At 46.7% G+C, this 19702-nt stretch overlaps 1 protein-coding gene across 1 annotated transcript; it reads left to right on the top strand.

Annotated features, from left to right (window-relative positions):
* Positions 1 to 2358: 2358 nt before the first annotated feature.
* Positions 2359 to 7695, top strand: MSRB1 (methionine sulfoxide reductase B1). Its single transcript, XM_066576640.1, has 4 exons — positions 2359 to 2517; positions 4928 to 5070; positions 5278 to 5392; positions 6968 to 7695. The coding sequence occupies exons 1-4, from the start codon at positions 2463 to 2465 to the stop codon at positions 7000 to 7002; spliced, it is 348 nt and encodes a 115-aa protein (XP_066432737.1). The 5' UTR covers positions 2359 to 2462; the 3' UTR covers positions 7003 to 7695.
* The last annotated feature ends 12007 nt before the right edge of the window (positions 7696 to 19702 follow it).

Here is a 19702-nt window from a genome sequence, read left to right as displayed (position 1 = left end):
ATATTTCCCGTGCCATCGCTTACCGATGATGCGTATAAACGCAGGCCGTATAAGAATTAAGCATTAAGATTAGTTTAACCCCTTCATGACATGGCCTATTTTGGGCTTAAGGACGCAACAATTTTTGGCGGATTTTCTTCTCCGTTTATCAAAAGTCATAACTTTTTTATTTTTCCGTCGACGCGGCCGTATGAGGGCTTGTTTTTTGCGTGGCGAACTGTAGTTTTTATTGGTGCCACTTTTGGGTACATAGACTATATTGTAAAACTTTTTTTATTTTTTTTAATGATAGCAGGAAGAGAAAACGCATCAATTCTGCCATAGATTTTTTTATTTTTTTTTTACAGCATTAATCATGCAGCATAAATGAGACTTTCCATTTTTTCTGCTTGTCGGTACGGTTACAATGATACCAAAATTCTTACATTTTGTTTAGGTTTTCCCACTTTTCTGCAATAAAACCCCTTTTTTTTGGAAATCTTTTTTCTATTCTAAATTGCTGCATTTGAAGTCCTGTAACTTTTTTATTTTTTGATGTACGGAGCTCTGTGAGGGCTTATTTTTTGCGAGACGAGCTGTAGTTTTTACTGGTACCATTTTGGGGTACATATGGCTTTTTTGATCACTTTTATTGCGTTTTTAGTGAGACAAAATGCTAAAAATTAGGATTTTGCCTCAGTTTTTAGCGTTTTTTTTGCGTTTTTTTCCGTGCACAGTCAAAAGCATGTGCAACTTATTGTACGCATCGTTACGGACGCGACAATACCAAATATGTGGGGTTTTAATTTTTTTTTTACCTTTTTTAATGCTAATCTGAGAAAAAGCATAAAAAAATGTTTTTTTACTCTTTTTTTAACATTTTTTTAAATTCATTTTTTTAATCTTTGTTTTTTTTTACACTGTTTGAGTCCCTCTGAGGGACTTTAACCACTGCCCTGATGATCGCTGTCATAAGGCATGGCAGAGCTACTGCTCTGCCATGCCTTATCGCTTATACAGCGATCTCAGGCATAGGCAATACAGGACGCCAGTGTCTGGCGTCCTGTTGCCATGGTGACAGGCCGGGCTCTCGCGATGACATCACGAGAGCCGGCCGGAGACACAGAGGGAGCGCGATCCCTCTGTGAACTATTTCCCTGCCGCGATCGCGGCAGGGAAGGGGTTAACAGCGGGGGACGCATCTCCGATGCCCCCCCGCTGTTGCAGCGGGACGCCGGCTGTGACTGACAGCCGGCTCCCGCTGCGGGATAGCGCGGGATCATATGTGATCCCGCGCTATCTGCAGGACGTAAGTTTACGTCCTGTTGCGGGAAGTACCAGGCTGCCAGGACGTAAACTTACGCCCTGCAGAGGGAAGGGGTTAATATGGGCTAGTTTCGCGCATAAGGGCTCCCACACACTTGCGTTTTTGTAACGCTGCGTTTTTTGTTAAGGCGATTGTCAATGGGACTTTCTAATGTTAAAAACGCAACGCAATGCACCAAAAATACAAGTTGCGTTGCGTTTTAACATTACAAAGCCCCATTGACAATCGCTTTAACAAAAAACGCAGCGTTAGAAAAACGCAAGTGTGTGAGAGCCCTAAGGCCGCCTGCAGACGAGCAGGTCGGATGCGGCGGCGAGAATTCTCGCTGCGGGACCCGACCCGAGCGCATGCAGAGACGAGCGCGTACTCACTCGCGCCCGGTGGCCCCCGGCTCTTTCATGCGCAGACCGGAGCCGGCGGCTGGGTGAGTGACGTTTCTGTGCGAGCCCTGCACAAAAATAGGGCACGCCGCGGCTTGTTTGCCGCGCGAGATTTCGCGCGGCCAAACCGCGGCCGTCTGCATAGGAGTGCGTATTGTAATGCACTCCTATGCAGGCTTTCAGTGGCGGAAATCCCGCCGCGGGATTTCCGCTCGTGTGCAGGCGGCCTAATACGCACAAAAATAGAACATGCTGCGTTTTTGTTTTGCATGACCAAAATGCATGTGCTAGAAACGCATCTAACCGAACCCATTGAAATCAATGCGTTCTATTCACTGCATATTGCAGGCGCAAATTTTGCAAGTGTAATACGCAACGCAAATGCGTTCGCGTAAGTAAACCCTAACCTCTGGCCTATAGAACACAGCTCCCTGATACACTTACAAAAGCAGGAACTGGCTGATGCAACCTCTTGCATAAAAGGATACCAAGCCTTGCAAAAAAATGTACAAGGAAATAACTGTTGAAATCCCTCCAATTGGTAATTGACCTCAACTACCCAAACTAGGAGCACTGCACTGCATAGACAACACCTTCCTCAATATTCCCCACCCAATATGGCTGCCAAACAGGGATACGCGCATTGGAGGACGCCGGCCCGCCCCCTGATGACATCATGCACGAGTCCATACAAGAGTCTGATGACTGTTCTGTTCTAGTACTAAAAGGTGGTGGCCGGTGAGGGTCAATATTAGGAGCTCCTGGGAAACAACGCCATGTCATTCTGCTCGTTCTTTGGTGGCGAGGTCTATAAAGATCACTTCGAGAACGGTAATGGGACTTTACTGATCACTTTAGATCCGGGATAAGGGGCGTTCTGGGGGAGGACCTGCCTGTCAGTGACAGCCTGCAGAAAGTTACTAGGAGAGTCGTGTTCTAGACTGCGAACTGTTGGGATCTGTACGGGGAATCTGCAGGCATGCGATACAATTGAGTAGTGCAATGCAAATATAACATGTCTGTAATAGCAGTCATTAACGGTTGTGAAACTACAACTCCCATCATGCTAAGTCATTCTGCAGCTGGCAGAGCATGATGGGACTTGTAGTTTCACAGGAGCTGGAGATTAGCAGGTAGGGGATGACTTCCTCGGTGATGCACTCAGACCTGTGACGTTGATGTGGCGATAAGTGAGTTGCCCCTAGACCTGCAGCAGTGATGTGTGTGGCTGTAATGGTGCGCGGTGGCGTATTTTTCTGTACTTTATTTGCACGCGGCAAACAAAGATGCACTAATTGAAGTGTAATGAGTTCCCGGTGTTCTTTTTTTTTTTTCTTCCTGCGCAATTCCACAGTGTTTCTAGCGTATCGCTCTCGCATTTGTGCATCCTTGTTGACTTCTATGGGGACTCTCGCAGCGCTAATGCACAAAAAAAAGCATACTGCAGTTTTTTTTTTGGCATGACTAAAATGCGCACAAAAATACGCATTTATGAACGAACTAATTGAAATCCATAGCTCGTATTGTGCGAATCTAGCCTTGCCCTGCGGTATGACGACTCTCCACTGCTCCTGGGTGGCAGTTTTTGCATTTAGAAAATGTTGCTGCGCAGGTTTGTCTCCTTCAGTGTCCGCAGCTTTCTCCCTCTTCTCTTCCCCCCCCCCCTTTGCTCTCCATTCCCCGTTCACGCTGCTGCGGTCGGTGACTCCAGCTTGGCTTTTCTTTACATTGGCTCGCTCGTTCAAGCACTAGCTGGTCCGTGTAAACATGACTATCGCCCGGGCAGGGATTTCTTCACTTGTCCTTTTCAGTTCACTAAAAAATAGTCGCTGGCTGACTCCTTTCCCGCTGGCGTAAACATGCCGGAGGGTGTGCCTTTCAGTGTTCGCCAATAAACCTTACAGGGAGGTGAGCGCTTTAGCGACTGGCGGCCTGAACGCTATCGCTCTGTAAAGACTAGGAACATCAGTCATTGGCTCCTGCGCAAACAATGGCGGCCAGTTCGCTCAGGCAGCCTGTTTATACTGACTAATACATGGTTGCTGCCTTCACACGAGAAATCGTCGAGTTCGCTGTATAAGTGACTGAGAACGATGGAAGCGGCGGTACTTAAACCGCACGGTTAGCGAACGACCCAACGATTATTTTCATGCCTGCATAGAATGAACAAAAGAACTATTTGTCGTTTGGCGGCGTTTACACGGAACGGTTAGCGTTCATTTTTGCCTGTTAGAATGATAGTTGTTCCGTGTAAAAGGGCCTCTCGATCTGCAGATCTGGTGTGGAATTCCACAGCTGTGCCGTGATGCGGTCCCGTGTGAACGGTCCTCCAATGGAGTCCCTGCAGCAGGCTGGGACAGTCGTAGCCCAGCGCTGCGCTCTGCATGCGGTGCTGAAGAGAACCCCTAATACATACCAGGGTAGTAGTTACCCGTAATAATGTGTGGGGGTCATTCTCTCAGAAGAGGCTCACTGATTGCTGAGTAAGGGGAAGTATGGCGCTTCTCAGGAGGATGTGAAGTAATGGATCCCCTGTTCGTAGAGTTACGAGTTGTGTAACTTCCTGGTGTATTGCGGTAACTAAGCACGCAATGAGTGGCGTACATGGCGCTGGTCATGGCGGTCTGCATGCAGTGGGCACAGACTGTTCAGAGGGGTGCCCACACCAGTTTATCTAATTAAAATGTACTTTGTGTTAATTTTTCATTGCTTTCAAGATCCCTGCTGGCTGTCAGTGAACAGAAACATTCTAGTTTTATTCTCTGTATGATGTCCCTGTGTAGTCTGTGTTTTTGGGAGAGGAGGGGGGGGGTGTTGTAAAGGAGGCCTTATACGAGGATTGAACGTTACGTACTTGTGTTAAAGGTGTTGTCTATGAAAGCAAGGTTTTCCCTATCCTAATGATCCGCAGGGGTCCAACCGACTTGCTTTTGTGGGATAACCCCTTAAAGCAAGCATCCAGTCCTAAAGAAACAAAGATGGCCGCACCGCTTCTCTGACTACCTGATGTACACTGTACATTAGTATGTGTTGGTAGTCTAGGAAACCACTCTGCTCTGATTGGCCAGTGATGCTCACATGAGCAGCAGCGACCAGTCAGCAGCATGTATGGTCTCTTAGCCAATGACGCATGGTAAATCAGGTAGTCGGAGAAGCGGTGCGGCCATCTTTGTTTCTCCAGGACCGGAGGCTCGCTGTAAGGACAGTGATTAGTAGTGATTGTATTCTGCTCTGTCTTCAGGGGTCTACGTATGCTCGAAGTGCGGGTATGAGCTGTTCTCCAGCCGCACCAAGTTTGAACATTCCTCCCCGTGGCCCGCCTTCTCGGAGACCATCCACAAGGACAGCGTCTCCAAGTATGTAGAGCGGCCCAATGCTCTTAAGGTAAGGGACAGCAAGAAGGGGTCTTGGCACAAGGGCTTGTTGGAGGCATACTGCAACCCGTGGTGGAACTGCAACTCCCAGCATGCCCTGACAGCTGTAGGTCACTACCACAAGGGCACTGGGAGGATGGCGCACTAGTCCCGGTAGGTCTTGCAGTGCCGACCGCTCTGTATAACTGATGTCTTGCCTAATCTTTGTCCCCTGCAGGTCTCATGCGGGAAGTGCGGCAACGGACTCGGCCATGAGTTCTTAAACGATGGCCCAAAGAAAGGCCAGTCCCGCTTCTGAATATTCAGCAGCTCGATGAAGTTCGTCCCTAAAGGTAACGGATCCCCCGGGAGTATGCCGTCCATGTGCGCTGACATCATTACTGTCAGAAGATGGCGATCGCTTAGGGCAGGCGTGTCAAACTCCTTTTCACCAAGGGCCACATCAGGCTGAGGGTGCATTCAGACGACCGTATATCGGCCGGGTTCTATTTCGGTCTGTAATCACGGATCAAAATCACACACATACATCTATGGAAGCCTTAAAGGGTGACCGTGGCTGTTACATGCATGGACTGCTTTATTTACTTATTTTTTTGGAAATCTATATGATCTTACCTTTTCATGCACTCCACCAGTCCACATAAAACGTACGTCGGCGTACAACAAACTCAATGTGATGGGTGCATATTTAGTAAAAAACATGGTCAGAATATCCTCCCATGTCAGTGGGCCCCGTGGGCTTGTTCACATGAGCGGATTGTGCACGTAAAACCCATTGATTTCATATGGGCGCATTTTGTTTGCGCAAAAAAAATAAAAATAAACATGTACTATTTTTGTGCGCACTAACCTAGCACCTATTGGTCTAATTTAACTTAATTGCCCATTGAAAGCAATAGGAGCAAAAAAAGTACAAAAATATGTCGCCCATGACATCCTATAAGGCCTCATGTCCACGGGGAAAATCAGGCCCCCATTCTTCATGCAGAATCCCGCAGCGGGTCCCTCCTTTCCCGCGGACAAGAGGCTAAAAAGAAGATTAAACTTACCTGTCCGGACGCTGTGGATCTTCCCTCTGTCGCGGCCGGATCTTCTTTCTTCGGCCCTGCGGATGTGCTCAGCGCGCCGGCAGTGTGCCGCGCACTTTAATTTCTTTTGAACTCTTGCTCTCCCGCACTACTGCGCCGGAGAGCAGAAGTTCAGGTACAGGTGTGCCGTGGATCCGGCCGGCTTCCATAGGCTTCAATAGAAGCCTGCAGGAGCCGTCCCCGCAGGAGACCCACACCTAAATGGAGCATGCCGCGGGTGTTTTCCCGCACACGCAATCCGCGCCTAAGGGGGAAAATGACATCCACAGGTATTTAACTACCTGCGGGTGTCCAATGCATCCCTATGGGGCGGGAAAAACGCTGCGGATTTTAAATTACAATTTAGCAGTGGACATGAGGCTTTAGACCTCTGGGGGTCGTTCACATTGTTGTGCCTTGTTTCTTCACAGCTGCACCACACACACTTGTAAAAATGTCTATTGCCATTAGGGGGCGATCTGTGTTTTCCTATTTGGGTCAGTAGGAGCGATATAAAGCTGTACACAGATCGCCCTCTAGTGGTGATGACAATGAAAATATTTGGTGTTGCCGTTAGCAACCAATCTGTTTTTTCACTTTTCCAGTTTTAAAACTAAAGCAGCGATCTGACTGGTTGCTAAGGGCAACACGGACACCTTCTCTAGGCCCGCAGCTTTCGTATATATTATATATCGGGTAGAATTGCCATTTAACTACGGGTTCCTTCGTCTTTTTCCCTTCAGCAGGAAGGCTTGCTATAAATCACATTCACAAAATATAGCGCAGCTTTCTGGTATAAATCCCAAAATCCCCATTAATTGCCTTTTTCTCCTCATACAGACAAAGTCGATGGGGGGAACAAATCGAAAGCCTAAATAATCCTCCGCTGGCGTGACGCACAGAACCTTCCCTGACGCTCCATTACTGCATGACTCGGATGAGGTAAAACCGCACCGGACGTCTCATCTGAAGAGAACTTTGTAATGGCAGCAGATGTGGTTTGAAGCGTCTTTCTGGATTCGCCTATGCACAATACCTCACCCCCTCCCCCGTCACAGCTACTAGGGTCTCTTACCGGTTATTATCTGTGGACGTTAGTTCCTGGGATGGCAGAAAAAGGTTACAGATAACCGGTTATTACACGCTGATATTTTAATACTAGACGGTTTTAATGATGTGATAAACGGTCGGCTTGTTACACAATGCGGCTGCTCCATCTTATGAATGCAGTGATAAGCCTCTATCTGTCGTATATACCTGGGAGATTAGTGTTTTAAGGGGTTCTAGAAGAAAGGCGTTTGTATTTCACCTGCAGCGCCAATCTTTTCCAGTGGTTGCCTCTGGTGTTGTAGCTCAGTCCCATTCAGCAGCGACGTAGCATCAGTGAGGCCGGTCTTACACAACTGTAGTGGTGATTTTTACCGTCAACCATATATTGTAATGATTGGAAAACAATGACGCAAGACTTCCTTGGATCACAAGTAATAAGGAATCTCTCCAATGCTGCAACAGTTAATAATATAAATTGTTCTTTTGTACTAATAAAATAAAGCCTTTTATTTTCTTGACCAACTCGTTAGAATTCTCATCTATCATCTGTAATACAGGGTGTAGTGAAAAAGACCATCTCAATACTGGTGTCTTATATTGAGATAACAATAGCGTACTTGTATAGGTAGGCATGATTGCGCTACACGCTGGTATGACACACCGGCCCCTGGGGGCCCTGGAACACAGATTTCACTTTTGAAACTCATGTTCTAGGCCCTCATCATGTAGCACATCGATACCTTCCTGTTCAAGTACGCTATTGTACTTCAGTGTAGGACACTAGTATTGAGATCTAGCGCTGGATCAGGCTACACCCTGTATACACCTCAGCCTGATGTGGTGTGGTTTGTTATCCAAACAACTCTGCCCTCATATGTAGGTGTTGTGTAACTACATGCTGTGCCTCACACTCACTCATCATCACCATAGTGTCTACAGCTAACTTCCTGCCTCACATCATTACATCCGGACAAGCGGCCTCTCTCAATCAAACACACAAGCCTACGTCGTAAAATGGCAATATCCTAAGTTTGAAATATGTTAAACCAAGTCCTGTGAAGTCATGGTCCTCGAAGATATAATGGTGACGTGCGAGAATTGAAGAGGCTCGCTGTCCTGGGAAGAGTTTTCTACTAGTTTCCATTTTTCTGGAGCCATTTTTCATCACAGGAACAATGCTGGGCTGTTAGGTAGCAGCAATTCAGGAAGTCACGTGGGGACAACCATAAATCATCTTGGGCCCTTGTACTCTACTGTGGTCACTGCATCTCCTCCAGGCTGCTTCTTGCACATAATATAAGGTTAAGCCAACCAATCAGCTCTGCTCCTCCCTGTAGTGGGCGGGACTTTGTACACTGCATGTGACATGCTGCATGCTGCTGTACAGAGCGACCGTCTACTGCCTCTCCTGGGCCGGTGGAGACCTCTTTATAGCTTTTGTGTGCATATTATAGCTATCTCTATCCTGTCTAAAGGGGTTGCGCTTCTGAACTATTGATGGTCTCTCCTCAGGATGGGTCATCAATAGATGAACAGTGGGGGTCCACCACTTGGGACCCCCAGCGATCAGCTGTTATCCGGCTCAGTGAGTGTACCTAGCAGTAATCTGATAGTGCTGTACATGTTGCAGCAGCCTGCATTGGGATTTCATTGAATTCGATGAAAGTGTGACTGCATGCTGGATGATGAGTATGGTGCACCTTTAAACAACTAGGGGATTTGGGCTAATTTCACACGGGTGATCGTGATGTTGCCATGAGAAAATCGCGTATTTGTTCCCATGATTTTTGAGTATCAGTGACTTTTTCTTGAGTGTAATCCCGCATCGCTGCTGCTCAATCAAATCGCGTGTTTTGTTTGTTTTTTTTTTTGTTTTTTCTCTCCAAAAAATATTCAGTAGGAAGACCTTTTTGAAAAAAAATTTAATTTTATCCATTTAAAAAGCAAGACCTAATAGCTGTAACCATATTTGTCACCGGTCAGACACAATATTTTGTCATTGGTGCATTAAGACAACCGTATATCGGCTGGGTATTCACGCCGGCCGATATTCGGCGTCTCTCTCTGCAGGGGGAGGAGGCTGGAAGAGCCGGGAGCAGTGCACTGAGCTCCCGCCCCCTCTGTGCCTCCTCTCCACGCCCCTGCACTATTTTCAATGAGAGGAGGTGGGATGGGCGGGGCCAAGTTCCAGGAATTCACCCCCCCCCCCGTCCCACCCCTCCTCATTGAAAAATAGTGCAGGGGGGTAGAGAGGAGGCACAGAGGGGGCGGGCGCTCAGAGCACTGCTCCCGGCTCTTCCAGCCTCCTCCCCCTGCAGAGAGACGCGCCGTATATTGGCCGGCGTGAATACCCAGCTGATATACAATCGTCTGAAAGCACCCTTAATGCCATAAAAGATTTTAAAAAGTAATGTCAGGATTGCTATTTTTCTTTTATTCGACTGTGCAAAAAAACCGCAAAACCAATCTAAAATTCACACGTACTAATAACTTCCCACAAAAAATGTAAATGCTATTGATCTTGGGGGTTATTCACATGGGCGTGAAAACCATGCTGATATACGGTGTCCCCTTCTGCAGGGGGGGAGGCGGGCCGTGAGCAGTGCACTGAGCTCTATATGCAATGGGAGAGGGTGGGATGGGGTGGAACTTAGCTCTGCCTCCATCCTGCCCCTCCCAGTGCATATAGTGGAGAAGGGTGGAGAAGGGGCGGGAGCTCAGGGCACTGCTCACGGCCCGCCTCCTCCCCCTGCAGAAAGGGACACCGTATATCGGCCGGGCGTGAAAACCTGGCCGATATACGGACGTGTGAATAAGCCCTTAGGGGGCACTGATGTAGATTCAATTGTTTTTCTTTTAAAAATGTTTTAGAACCCGTCCAGACGCGCTTTTTTTTTTTTGCGCACAAATAGCTGCGTAAAAAGATCGCCGCTTGCATGTGGAAAAATTGTGTAAACAAAGATAAAGGCGCGATCTACGCTTGCGCATAATTTGCTCGTTTACACGACCCGTGGAAGGTGCTGCATGTTAATCCAGCTCCCACAGGAGTCAATGGAAACTCCTGCGCAGCACGCAGCAGCACGCACCAAAGATAGGTCAGCTCCCATCTTGTCTCGATGCACGCACACACCTTAGATGCGAGCAGTGTAGTCATGCATGTCTTATCTGTTGCAGGTGTGAGTATTTTGTGCATCTAACAATCGTTCATGTGAACCCTTCAATAGGGAACCATTGGTTCTAAGACACAATCTATTTGTGTGCGGGGAAAAAAACGCTCCTCTGAACGAGGCCTTATTCTGTAAAAAAAATGGAAAGCTTTTCTATAAACTCTGTATTGCAGTAATTGTGCTGATCGAAATAAGAAAATGATCGTGTTCTTTTTACTAAATGGTGACTGCTATTCCACCATTGGTATTTGGGTTGTGTTTTCATATCTGGGTGTTTTTTTCCACTTCCCGAAGGAGGAAAAGAGACTTTAATTAAAAAGTTCTGCTATACAATATATGGACCCCAGAGTGGTGCCATTAAAAAAATAACAATTTGTCCCACAAGAAACAAGCCCTCATACGGCTATGTCAGCGAGCTAAGGCTCTTGCAATGGGGTGATGAAAATCACCTGGTCATGAAGGGGTTAAGGGGCCCAAGTCTTGTGCTAGATTTGATGTATGACTGGTCAAGTCGTGGCCCAGACTGAAACTTACCCCAGTTTCTGGTATAAATTCTAGTAAGTGAGATGGACCTACCAGGCTCTGTGTGCTTTAATAAAAGTGTCAAGCGGGAGGCAAAAGGCACTGATTTTTGTGCAAGTAACCATGCCCCCCTTCCTTCCCCTAATCAATGGCGCTGTGGGTCACATCTATCTAGTACCAGTGTTTTACACGCTAGTCTTAAGGCCTTGTTCACACAGGCTACAAAATCATCACTATGCTTTGTAGCCTGAAAGAACCTATTGGAAACCATGGGCTTCACATGCATGCGGTTTGTAGCCCATGTAAATAAGGCCTAAGTAGTGCTATAATTTACAGCAGTTTGTCGTCAATTATACTGAATTTGACAGACCATGAGTGGCTTCATCCCTCTCCTGTCAGTCCACGCCTACTTTTACAAAAGTGGCAAGGGTGATGTAAAATGCATAAAAATTACAACTTTCTGATGTCAGAATACTGGCATAAACTGCTTTGATTAATCCCCCCTCCCATTGCATTGAATAGCTGTGATTGGTTTATTGAGTGCTGCCTTGATTGGCTGAGCCGCGGCGCTCGAGAATGAGAACCAATCAGAGCCAGCACCTCCTGGAGGCTGCATTTTTTTGAATCCCCATCCTGACCAGCAAGCGCTGACTGAAGACTACAAACAAGTGCAGTGTAACTGTCGGAGGAGAAGTGCGCCGGAGCAGACAGTGCTTGTTAGGCGATGTATTGTGGGTTTTTTTTTTTAATGTAGCCAGGGCTTATTTTAGGGGAAACAGTAGGACTTCCTCCTGTAAAAGTTGCATCACACCGTACAAAAACCATGATTTCGTGTGATGCAACACAAAGGAAGGCTCGGTATTATTGTATCTTGACGCCACAAGAAGCTAGGGGTTCGACAGGGGAACCCTAACACCCTAATCCTCCAGGGCAGGCAAAAAGCAATGCCCAGTTTAGTCGGGGAACATAGACCCTGTCCCTGCTGCTGGACAACTGCTCAGCCGTTGACAAGGCCTCCCACGGCCAATCAGCAGCAGTCACATGTGCCGAGGGCCAGCTGCCACCTAGATGCACAGCCACCGAGCACATCTGGGGACTGCCGTCTCTCGCCTTCCTCCACGCTGTACCATGGAATGTGAAGGGAGGTATTAGAGAGCTGGCAGGGAGACTCACTGATGGGCCGGTAAAAGGGAGCAGAAAACATGCACTTCACCGCTGCTGCGCGGCCACCGGTACCTACAGCACCTGTGAGCCCGAAGTAGGGCAGACAGGCCTGCTGCACGGAGACACACCACGGGACATCTAAAAGGGAGCGGACCACGTGTAATTGAGCGCTGCTGCTACGCCGCTGGCTGAAGGACCGATGAGGCAGAGCAAAGGGGACAGCGTGCAGCCAATCACAAACAGGGGGCATCAACCCCCTGTCAAAAAAACCTGTATGTTGACTCCACCTGTGCTTCCGGTGTCATCAAGATACAAGAATACCGGAAGGCTCTATAGGGAAACAAGGACTACAAAACATTGTAAATCACGGCTGTAGAGAGCATACCACAATTTTTTTTCTCTTGCAATGTAGCAGCCTACAAAACATCGCTAATGTGAAGGATCGCATAGGAAACCATGGGCGTCACATACATGCGATTTGCAGCACGGTCACATCGTGAGAAAATCGTGCGATTTTTGTCACCTGCGTGAAAGTGGCCTTTTGAGAAGGTCTAGGCGCAGTCACACTAGGCTGCTCTCACACATAAATGCGGCAAAGCGCTGCGATTACCAAAGCGACGCTTTGCCGCGATTTTACTTTTGATTTCGGCCATAGCTCCCTGCGGCTGACAGCGTGTGGGAGCGTTATCCCACGATGTTCCAAATGCCGTGTTTATTGCAGTACAAAGCGCAAGTGTGAGAGAGCCCTAAATCTGCCCCATTGCCCAGTGTGGTTTCAGCTTTCCATACCACCTTGATTGTAGTACCCACAAATGTCCACTAGATGGTGGACTTGCATTGCAGATCTCTTACAGGAATTTTATATTTTAATGGGTATTCTTGAGCTCTTGAAAAGTGCTGGAAGTTGGGGGCAGCAGCCTCTGCATGTGAGGAGAGGTGCTGAGACTGGTCCCTGGTTCACAAAGGGTTATTTAACCATAATACAGTGCAACAAGTATTGGGTCTCTGAGAGTCTGTTAACAAGTAGTGGATACTCTGGATTATTTGCAGTGGAAAGTCTGCAGTTTATTATAATAACGGCAGAGTAAATGGGGTTGTGAGAAAAAAAAATCTGCAACATGAAATGTCCTGCAGTGCAGGTTATAAAGGTGCAGCGTGGCAATTTATGCCGCGAATTTTCAGCGCAGACGTCACCTCTTCAACTAAAGGGGGTAAAGGGGTGCGTTTCATGTGCATTTTAAAAAATGTCTGACGGTGCAACTTCCTGGTTGAAGCGACTCCAGGTAGCCTGCTTGTAGTGCGCCATGTGACCTATTCTGTCCTGTGTGGAGATCCCTTTAAAGGGAGCTCCACCCACTTTCTTTTCTGCACCTATCATGGGCATTGTGATGCAGATCCCCACCAAAATCCAGTTATTTTCCGCTGCAGATAATCAGCTGCATATGAAGGAACATAAGCCCAAGGTTTTCATTTTCTGCATGTAGGCAAGAATGGTCCCATTTACTGACAGCAAGCAGAGGTCTTCAAAATAGTGAGACATTGAAATCCAAAGAAAGTTGCAAAACTTTTCATTCTACTATGAGATTTGTGTGTTGCGAGACAAATATGAACCCTGTTCCTTTGACTGGGGTCATCTACAAAAGCGAGGTTCACCTGCATGTTCTATCTTGTGCGCACTCTCACATGCAGCATCCATTGTTTTCAATGGGGCTGGCGGCAGCATCGCGCCACGTGCTAGGCGCACACCATGCGAGGTTTCCCATTGTTTTCAATTGCTTTTTCCCATAGTGAGGTGAGGCTATTTTGATATGAAAACGCCTCGCATCCGCGGAGAATTCACATTGGGGGGGGGGGGGGGGGGGCGTGAATCATGGCCCCATATTGCGCTCCCTGTTGTAAAGTTACCCTTAGGGCGCATTCACATGAGCAAGTGCGATATCAGTCCAAGAAACTCAGACAGATGTAGCACTTGCAAAACTGCGATATATATATATATATATATATATATATATATATATATATATTTATTTTTTTTCCTATTCATTTAAGAAAAACGCATAGCTTACTTGAAAATGGCATGTTGTTCCAATAGTGGAAACAGAAAATCGCACTTGCATTTACATGCAATTCTTTATTACCTCATAGTGAATAATGGGTGATTCTCAAAGAGAACCGGTCACCAGGTATGCGCATAATAAACTAAGTTATGGTTCTCATAGGACAGGCTTCCTGGGAGTCCAGGGAGGTATTACTTCTATTTACCTGGCTCCCTAATCCAGCGCTGTCACCATAAAGGTCAGTGTGGCCCGCTGGCTGCACATTCCTATTGATCACTATGGCAGTGTAGGTGCACAGTGTGCAGCCAGCATTCTGCTCATAGTCCACGCTGATAGTGCCGGAATGGGGAGTCTGATAAGTATAAGAAATACTCCCCCACAAAATTTTTTGCGCTCATGTGAGTCCGGCCTTCGGTTCAATAATTTGGGATCAACATTAATTTCTGCGCATTTCCTTAAGTGGCAGCGGTGTCTATCCTTCTAAACGGCGCTCTGTTCAGCATAGGCTACATGGAGAGGGTAGATTTATCATCCATCAGGGTTCAGCGTTAGGCCCCGTCACACGGCTGGATTTGCGCAAGCCTTTTGGCCGCACAAAAAAAAGATAGAACATCTTATTTTCCCCATAGAAGTCAATTGGGGAAAAATGCGCAATGCGTGAACAATACCGAACAAGATGGGCTGGAAAAAGAACACATCTGGAACAAATTAGCCACTGCAATCAGTGCATTTGTTTGCCGCATGGGATAAACGTGCCCTGCGGGCAGAAAACGTACAGTGAAATACGCCGATACACATGCAAAAAAGCGTTCTTCATAGTGCGAAAATGTTGTTCTAAGGTGCGTGCGTATCCGTGGGAAGCTGGCCTTAGAGAAACATGTCAGCTTTCCTCCATGAGTTGTATCTGGTATTGCAGCTCCATTGAAGTAAATGGGCCTGCGCTGCAATACCAGACACAACCTGTGGACAGCTGAGGCGCTGTTTATAAAGGAAAGCATGTTTTCTAATCTTGTTCAACCCCTTTAATCCTGTTCTTTATAAACCATAAGTGTGACCCCCAGAGTGATATCTGAATTATCAGATGGGCTGAGAAACTGTACAACCGTTCCCAGACCAGTAAATAGATATGACGGCGGTGAGATCCCCAGTATCCGTCCATCAGCCCCATCTTGTGTTGCGGGTTTTCCCAGAATTCACTCTGAATGCCCCTTATCTCTCATTCCTATCAAGTAATGGTATAATGGTGGATCGGGTGTGCGGCCGCACAATGGGGCTGATTGAATGTCCCCCTTTTACCGTCCTGACGTGGTGCTGACAGGACAGCTCGGCCATTGAGCCGCAGACTGGATATTTATTGTTGCCTGGTGTAATGGGGAGCAGATGGGACGCTCCTCGTCCGCGCCGCGATACTCATCATTGCCTCCATACAAAGCGAGATTCCTCGTTGATTGTCTGGAAGCTCCTCCGATGTCACCAAATATACCTGACCCGACGATTGTGGTGTGCAGCCTGTACAAACCTAATACTTCCCACAGCTGAGGGTTTGTTACTATTACTTCCAGTCTAGAAGATGCTTCGTGAGCCAAATCGGCACAGAAATCGGGTTCAGTAAGGCTAGATTTCAATCGGTTAGTTCACATGCGCATATTTTTCCGTCGCACAAAAAACCTCGCAGCGTGCTCTATTTTTCTGCACATTTGCGCACCCATGGTCCCGAAAGAAGTCAATGGGGGTGCACAAATGCACGTGCCGTGCGCAAGGAGATGTGTGATACGCTGCATAGTTCCACTAGCGAAGGAGAAGACATCTGGAATGAATTAGACTAATTAGCCATTTAAATCATTGCCTCTTTCTTTGCCGTACGCAAATGTCTTGTGGGCGCAAAACGTACAGTAAATTACGCCGATATGCGCACTGAGGCGAATGCAAATGTGTGTACGCTTGTGTGAAGGGGGCCTTAGGGTGCGTTTACACGCAGGATCTTCCTGCGCAATTTCTCAGCATTGTGAATCGTATGGGAAAAGAATATATTTTTAAAGGGGCGTTCACATGTGTGATTTTGCAGGGCTGCGAGAAGAAGCGATGCGAACGAAAAATAGCAGCATGTCCTACTTTTGGGCGATATCACCTATTCTTCCCCATGGGAGCTAAGAAAAAAAAAATATGCGATTTTCGTGCAAGTTCAATTACATTTTTTCCCCCATAGAGAATAATGATCGTTTTTATCGCACGCGCTGCAAAATGTATCGCACTCAAATACAAATCACTTTCCAAGAGCAGTATTGGTCCAAATTTCCGATATCGCACACGCATGATATTTGGCCGTGTAAAGGCAAGCTGAATGAGGTGGTTTTTTCTGTCATGTGGATTGCAAATTGGAAAAAAACACGCCATATCAGCGCAAATTCCCAATTGATAAAAACGGGAAGACAGAATTCACTTGATTTTCGACCCGGAATATGTGCTGAAATCCCCGTCAGATCCGCTCCCTAAGCCCTTCATACTAAACTGTAGGGACCTTCAACATGTGGTTTTCCAGTGGTTGTTAGGACATGCTGGGAGTTGTAGTTTCACAACTGGAATTTACTGCAGAGTGTCCACAGCGGACATTTCGCAGTGCAGATTTTATTCAGAATTTAGTGTGAAATTCACCCGGTCATCTGAAGAGGTGGAATCCGTACTGCGAATCCGCTGCAGCTAAAAATGCGGCAAATTTTAAATTTGCACCGCATATCAATTTCCAAACAGATTTTTTGGGGGTGGATTTTTTTTCTGCAGGGTGTGTTATGAGATTTTGAAAACCTCATTGACATTCCTGCTACTGTAAGTGCTGCGGATTTTCATTGCGAAAAAACTGCGACAAATTCTCTTACTGCCGGAACACACCATTACAGGGGCCGATTGCAGCATTTAAACACGCACTGATCCATGAGATCGCCGCTCCTTTAACTGGCCCTTAAGTTGCTTACTCATTTTTTTTTTTTTTAAACGCTGCAGACTCTAAATCCGCAGCACGTCTATTAACCATTTCCAATCCAATTTTGGATTCAGGGTTTTTTTAAAAGGCTTTCTCTTTTTACTGTTATACAACAGTGCCATCTGCTGGCTAAAGCCAGTGTGTGCGCGCCACAGAGTGTGTGTGTGCGGAGTGGCTGGCAATAGACGGTAAGAATACCCTGTCGGACTTCTGACATTGGAGCTGTACAAGCTTCAATCAGAATGTAGGAAGCCGTTAGACAGTGGATTGGAAATGGTTAATGATGCGGAATGTTGCTGTGCTTTCACTCTTTGAAAAACAAGGGTTGATTTCTGCAGTTGTTCCGTACGTAAAAAAGTGCAGATTGGGCTAGTCAGACAAATAAGTGTTCATATGAACATTTGTGCATGATTACTGATCCATGTAAAAGGGCCTTAACTCTCAAGAGCTCTTTAAGGATAGACACATAGGAGCCCCTGTCCAGTCGAGGTGTTGCGAATCCCCGCTCCAACATGTGGAAACTAATAATTGGCGCAGGACGTAAACGTTCGGAAACTGTGGCGATTGGCAGTGAAACCATATGTCAGCGTAGTCTACGGCTGGACAGGGGCCACTACCTGTGTCTGAACCCTAAAGCCTCACCAAAAATAGAAAAAGCGTAATTAAGGTGAAGCACTCAGCTCATTAATGAGTCATTACCGCGCCACCTGCCAGGGGGGAATGGCACAACGTCTGGATGAAATTATAGACTTAAGGTCCAGCTTCATCTTTTGTGAAGAAAACAATTTATCTTAACTCCTTGATGGTTTCTTCCTGAGTTAATGGCTTCAAGCGGGGCAAGAGAAAAAAAAATTAACGATGCGGCTGGATGCAGAACATAGCCATTATAGTATGAGGATGCCCATACGCATGGGATCTGTTCACACCGTGCAGCGGAGGTGCAGGTCTTATCATGCGGCCAAAAACTGCATGAGCATTAATGGTCCTACATGCGGAACCGTGGTGATTCATGAAAAAAAGGCATATGATTTGTGCTCAGTGACGAGAATTGCACCCCATGTGACTAGACAAATATTGGGATTTTTGCCACGTGATCCCAGAACCGCATTCATGCTTCAGTTTTGGCTCTATACTTTGGACATATGGAGCACTTAGAATTAACCCTTTCCAATCCAATTTGTATCCTGGTTTTCCTAGGGGGCTTACTCTTTTTCTGCTGTTACACAACGGCGCTATCTGCTGGCTAAAGCCAGTACTGCATGAAGTGACATGTTGGATAGGCTCCGACGGCAGAGAGGCTGGCAATATACAGTAAGAGAACCCCGACGGATGTCTTCCAACATCAGAGCTGTACAGTCTGAAATCATAATGTCTTCAGAGGTCAGACAGTGAATTGGAAAGGGTTAAGGTGCCTAAAACTAGTGGCAATTCATGAGAAAACTGGGTGCAGGGTCAGCCACAAGACCTACAGTCACATGGTGCATAACCGCAATGTGTATGGATATTCCCAGGGCTCGTTCACAACAGTACTTTAGTTTTCCGTTCTCCAGCTCCACTGGACCAGAGCAGTGTGAGATGGACCCCACTGAATATAATGGCCTCTGTCCGGCTGCTGTTATGCAGTCTGTCATCTTTCCTGGACCCAATAGCAGTGCATACAGCACTGATTCATAGTATCACAGTATGTAAGGCTGAAAAAAGACATATGTTCATTCAGTTCAGCCCATTACCCCCCAGTGTTGATCCAGAGGAAGGCAAAAAACCTATGAGGTAGAAGTCAATAATCTCTGAATCATTGACCATTTAGAAGTAATCCGTGATATAACATGTAATATTGCATCACTCAGGAAAGGCGTTCAGCACCCTCTTATAGTCTTTTAGTGAGTTCTCCATCACCAAGTCCTCAGGCAGAGAGTTCCATAGTCTCACCGCTCTTACAGTAAAGAACCCCCTTCTATGTCGGTGTGGAAACCTTCTTTCCTCTAGACGTAGAGCATGCCCCCTTGTTACAGTCACAGTCCTGGAGATAAAGGGATAATGGGAAATCTCTGTACTAACCTCTGATATATTTGTACACAGTTATTAGGTCGCCCCTTAACCATCTTTTTTCTAAATAACCCCAATTTTGATCACCTCTCTGGGTATTGTAGTCCACCCTTTCCATTTATTGCTTTAGTTGCCCATCTTTGTACCTGCTCCAGCTCTGATATGTCCTTCTTGAGTACACAACATTCCATGTGTGATCTGACCAGTGAGTTGTGAGGCTAGTTTCACATGCACAAGAAACTTGTGCTAGATTTGCGTTCCTTGGAATGCATCACCCATTGTTTTCAATGAGACAGGAAAACATCGCATGTTGTGGGATGTGCACACTAGTGCAATGCGAAGTTTCCCATTGAAAACAATGGGAAACACGTGCCAATCCTTTTTCACAGAAAATCGCCTCACATCGCCATGAAAATGCACGTTGACGTGTCGCACTTGCCTGTTTGTAGGTAGCTTAAAGAGAAAGAATATTGTTCTCATCATGTGCCCCTAGACCTCTTTTGATGCCCCCCCCCCCCCCCCCCGCCCATGATCCTTTTTGCCTTGGCAGCAGCTGCCTGACACTGGTTGCTCCAGTTTAGCTTGCAGATAA

The sequence above is a fragment of the Eleutherodactylus coqui genome, chromosome 8 (genome assembly GCF_035609145.1).
Source record: "Eleutherodactylus coqui strain aEleCoq1 chromosome 8, aEleCoq1.hap1, whole genome shotgun sequence".
NCBI classification, from domain to species: domain Eukaryota; kingdom Metazoa; phylum Chordata; class Amphibia; order Anura; family Eleutherodactylidae; genus Eleutherodactylus; species Eleutherodactylus coqui.
This window is presented reverse-complemented; position numbering and strand designations above follow the sequence as displayed.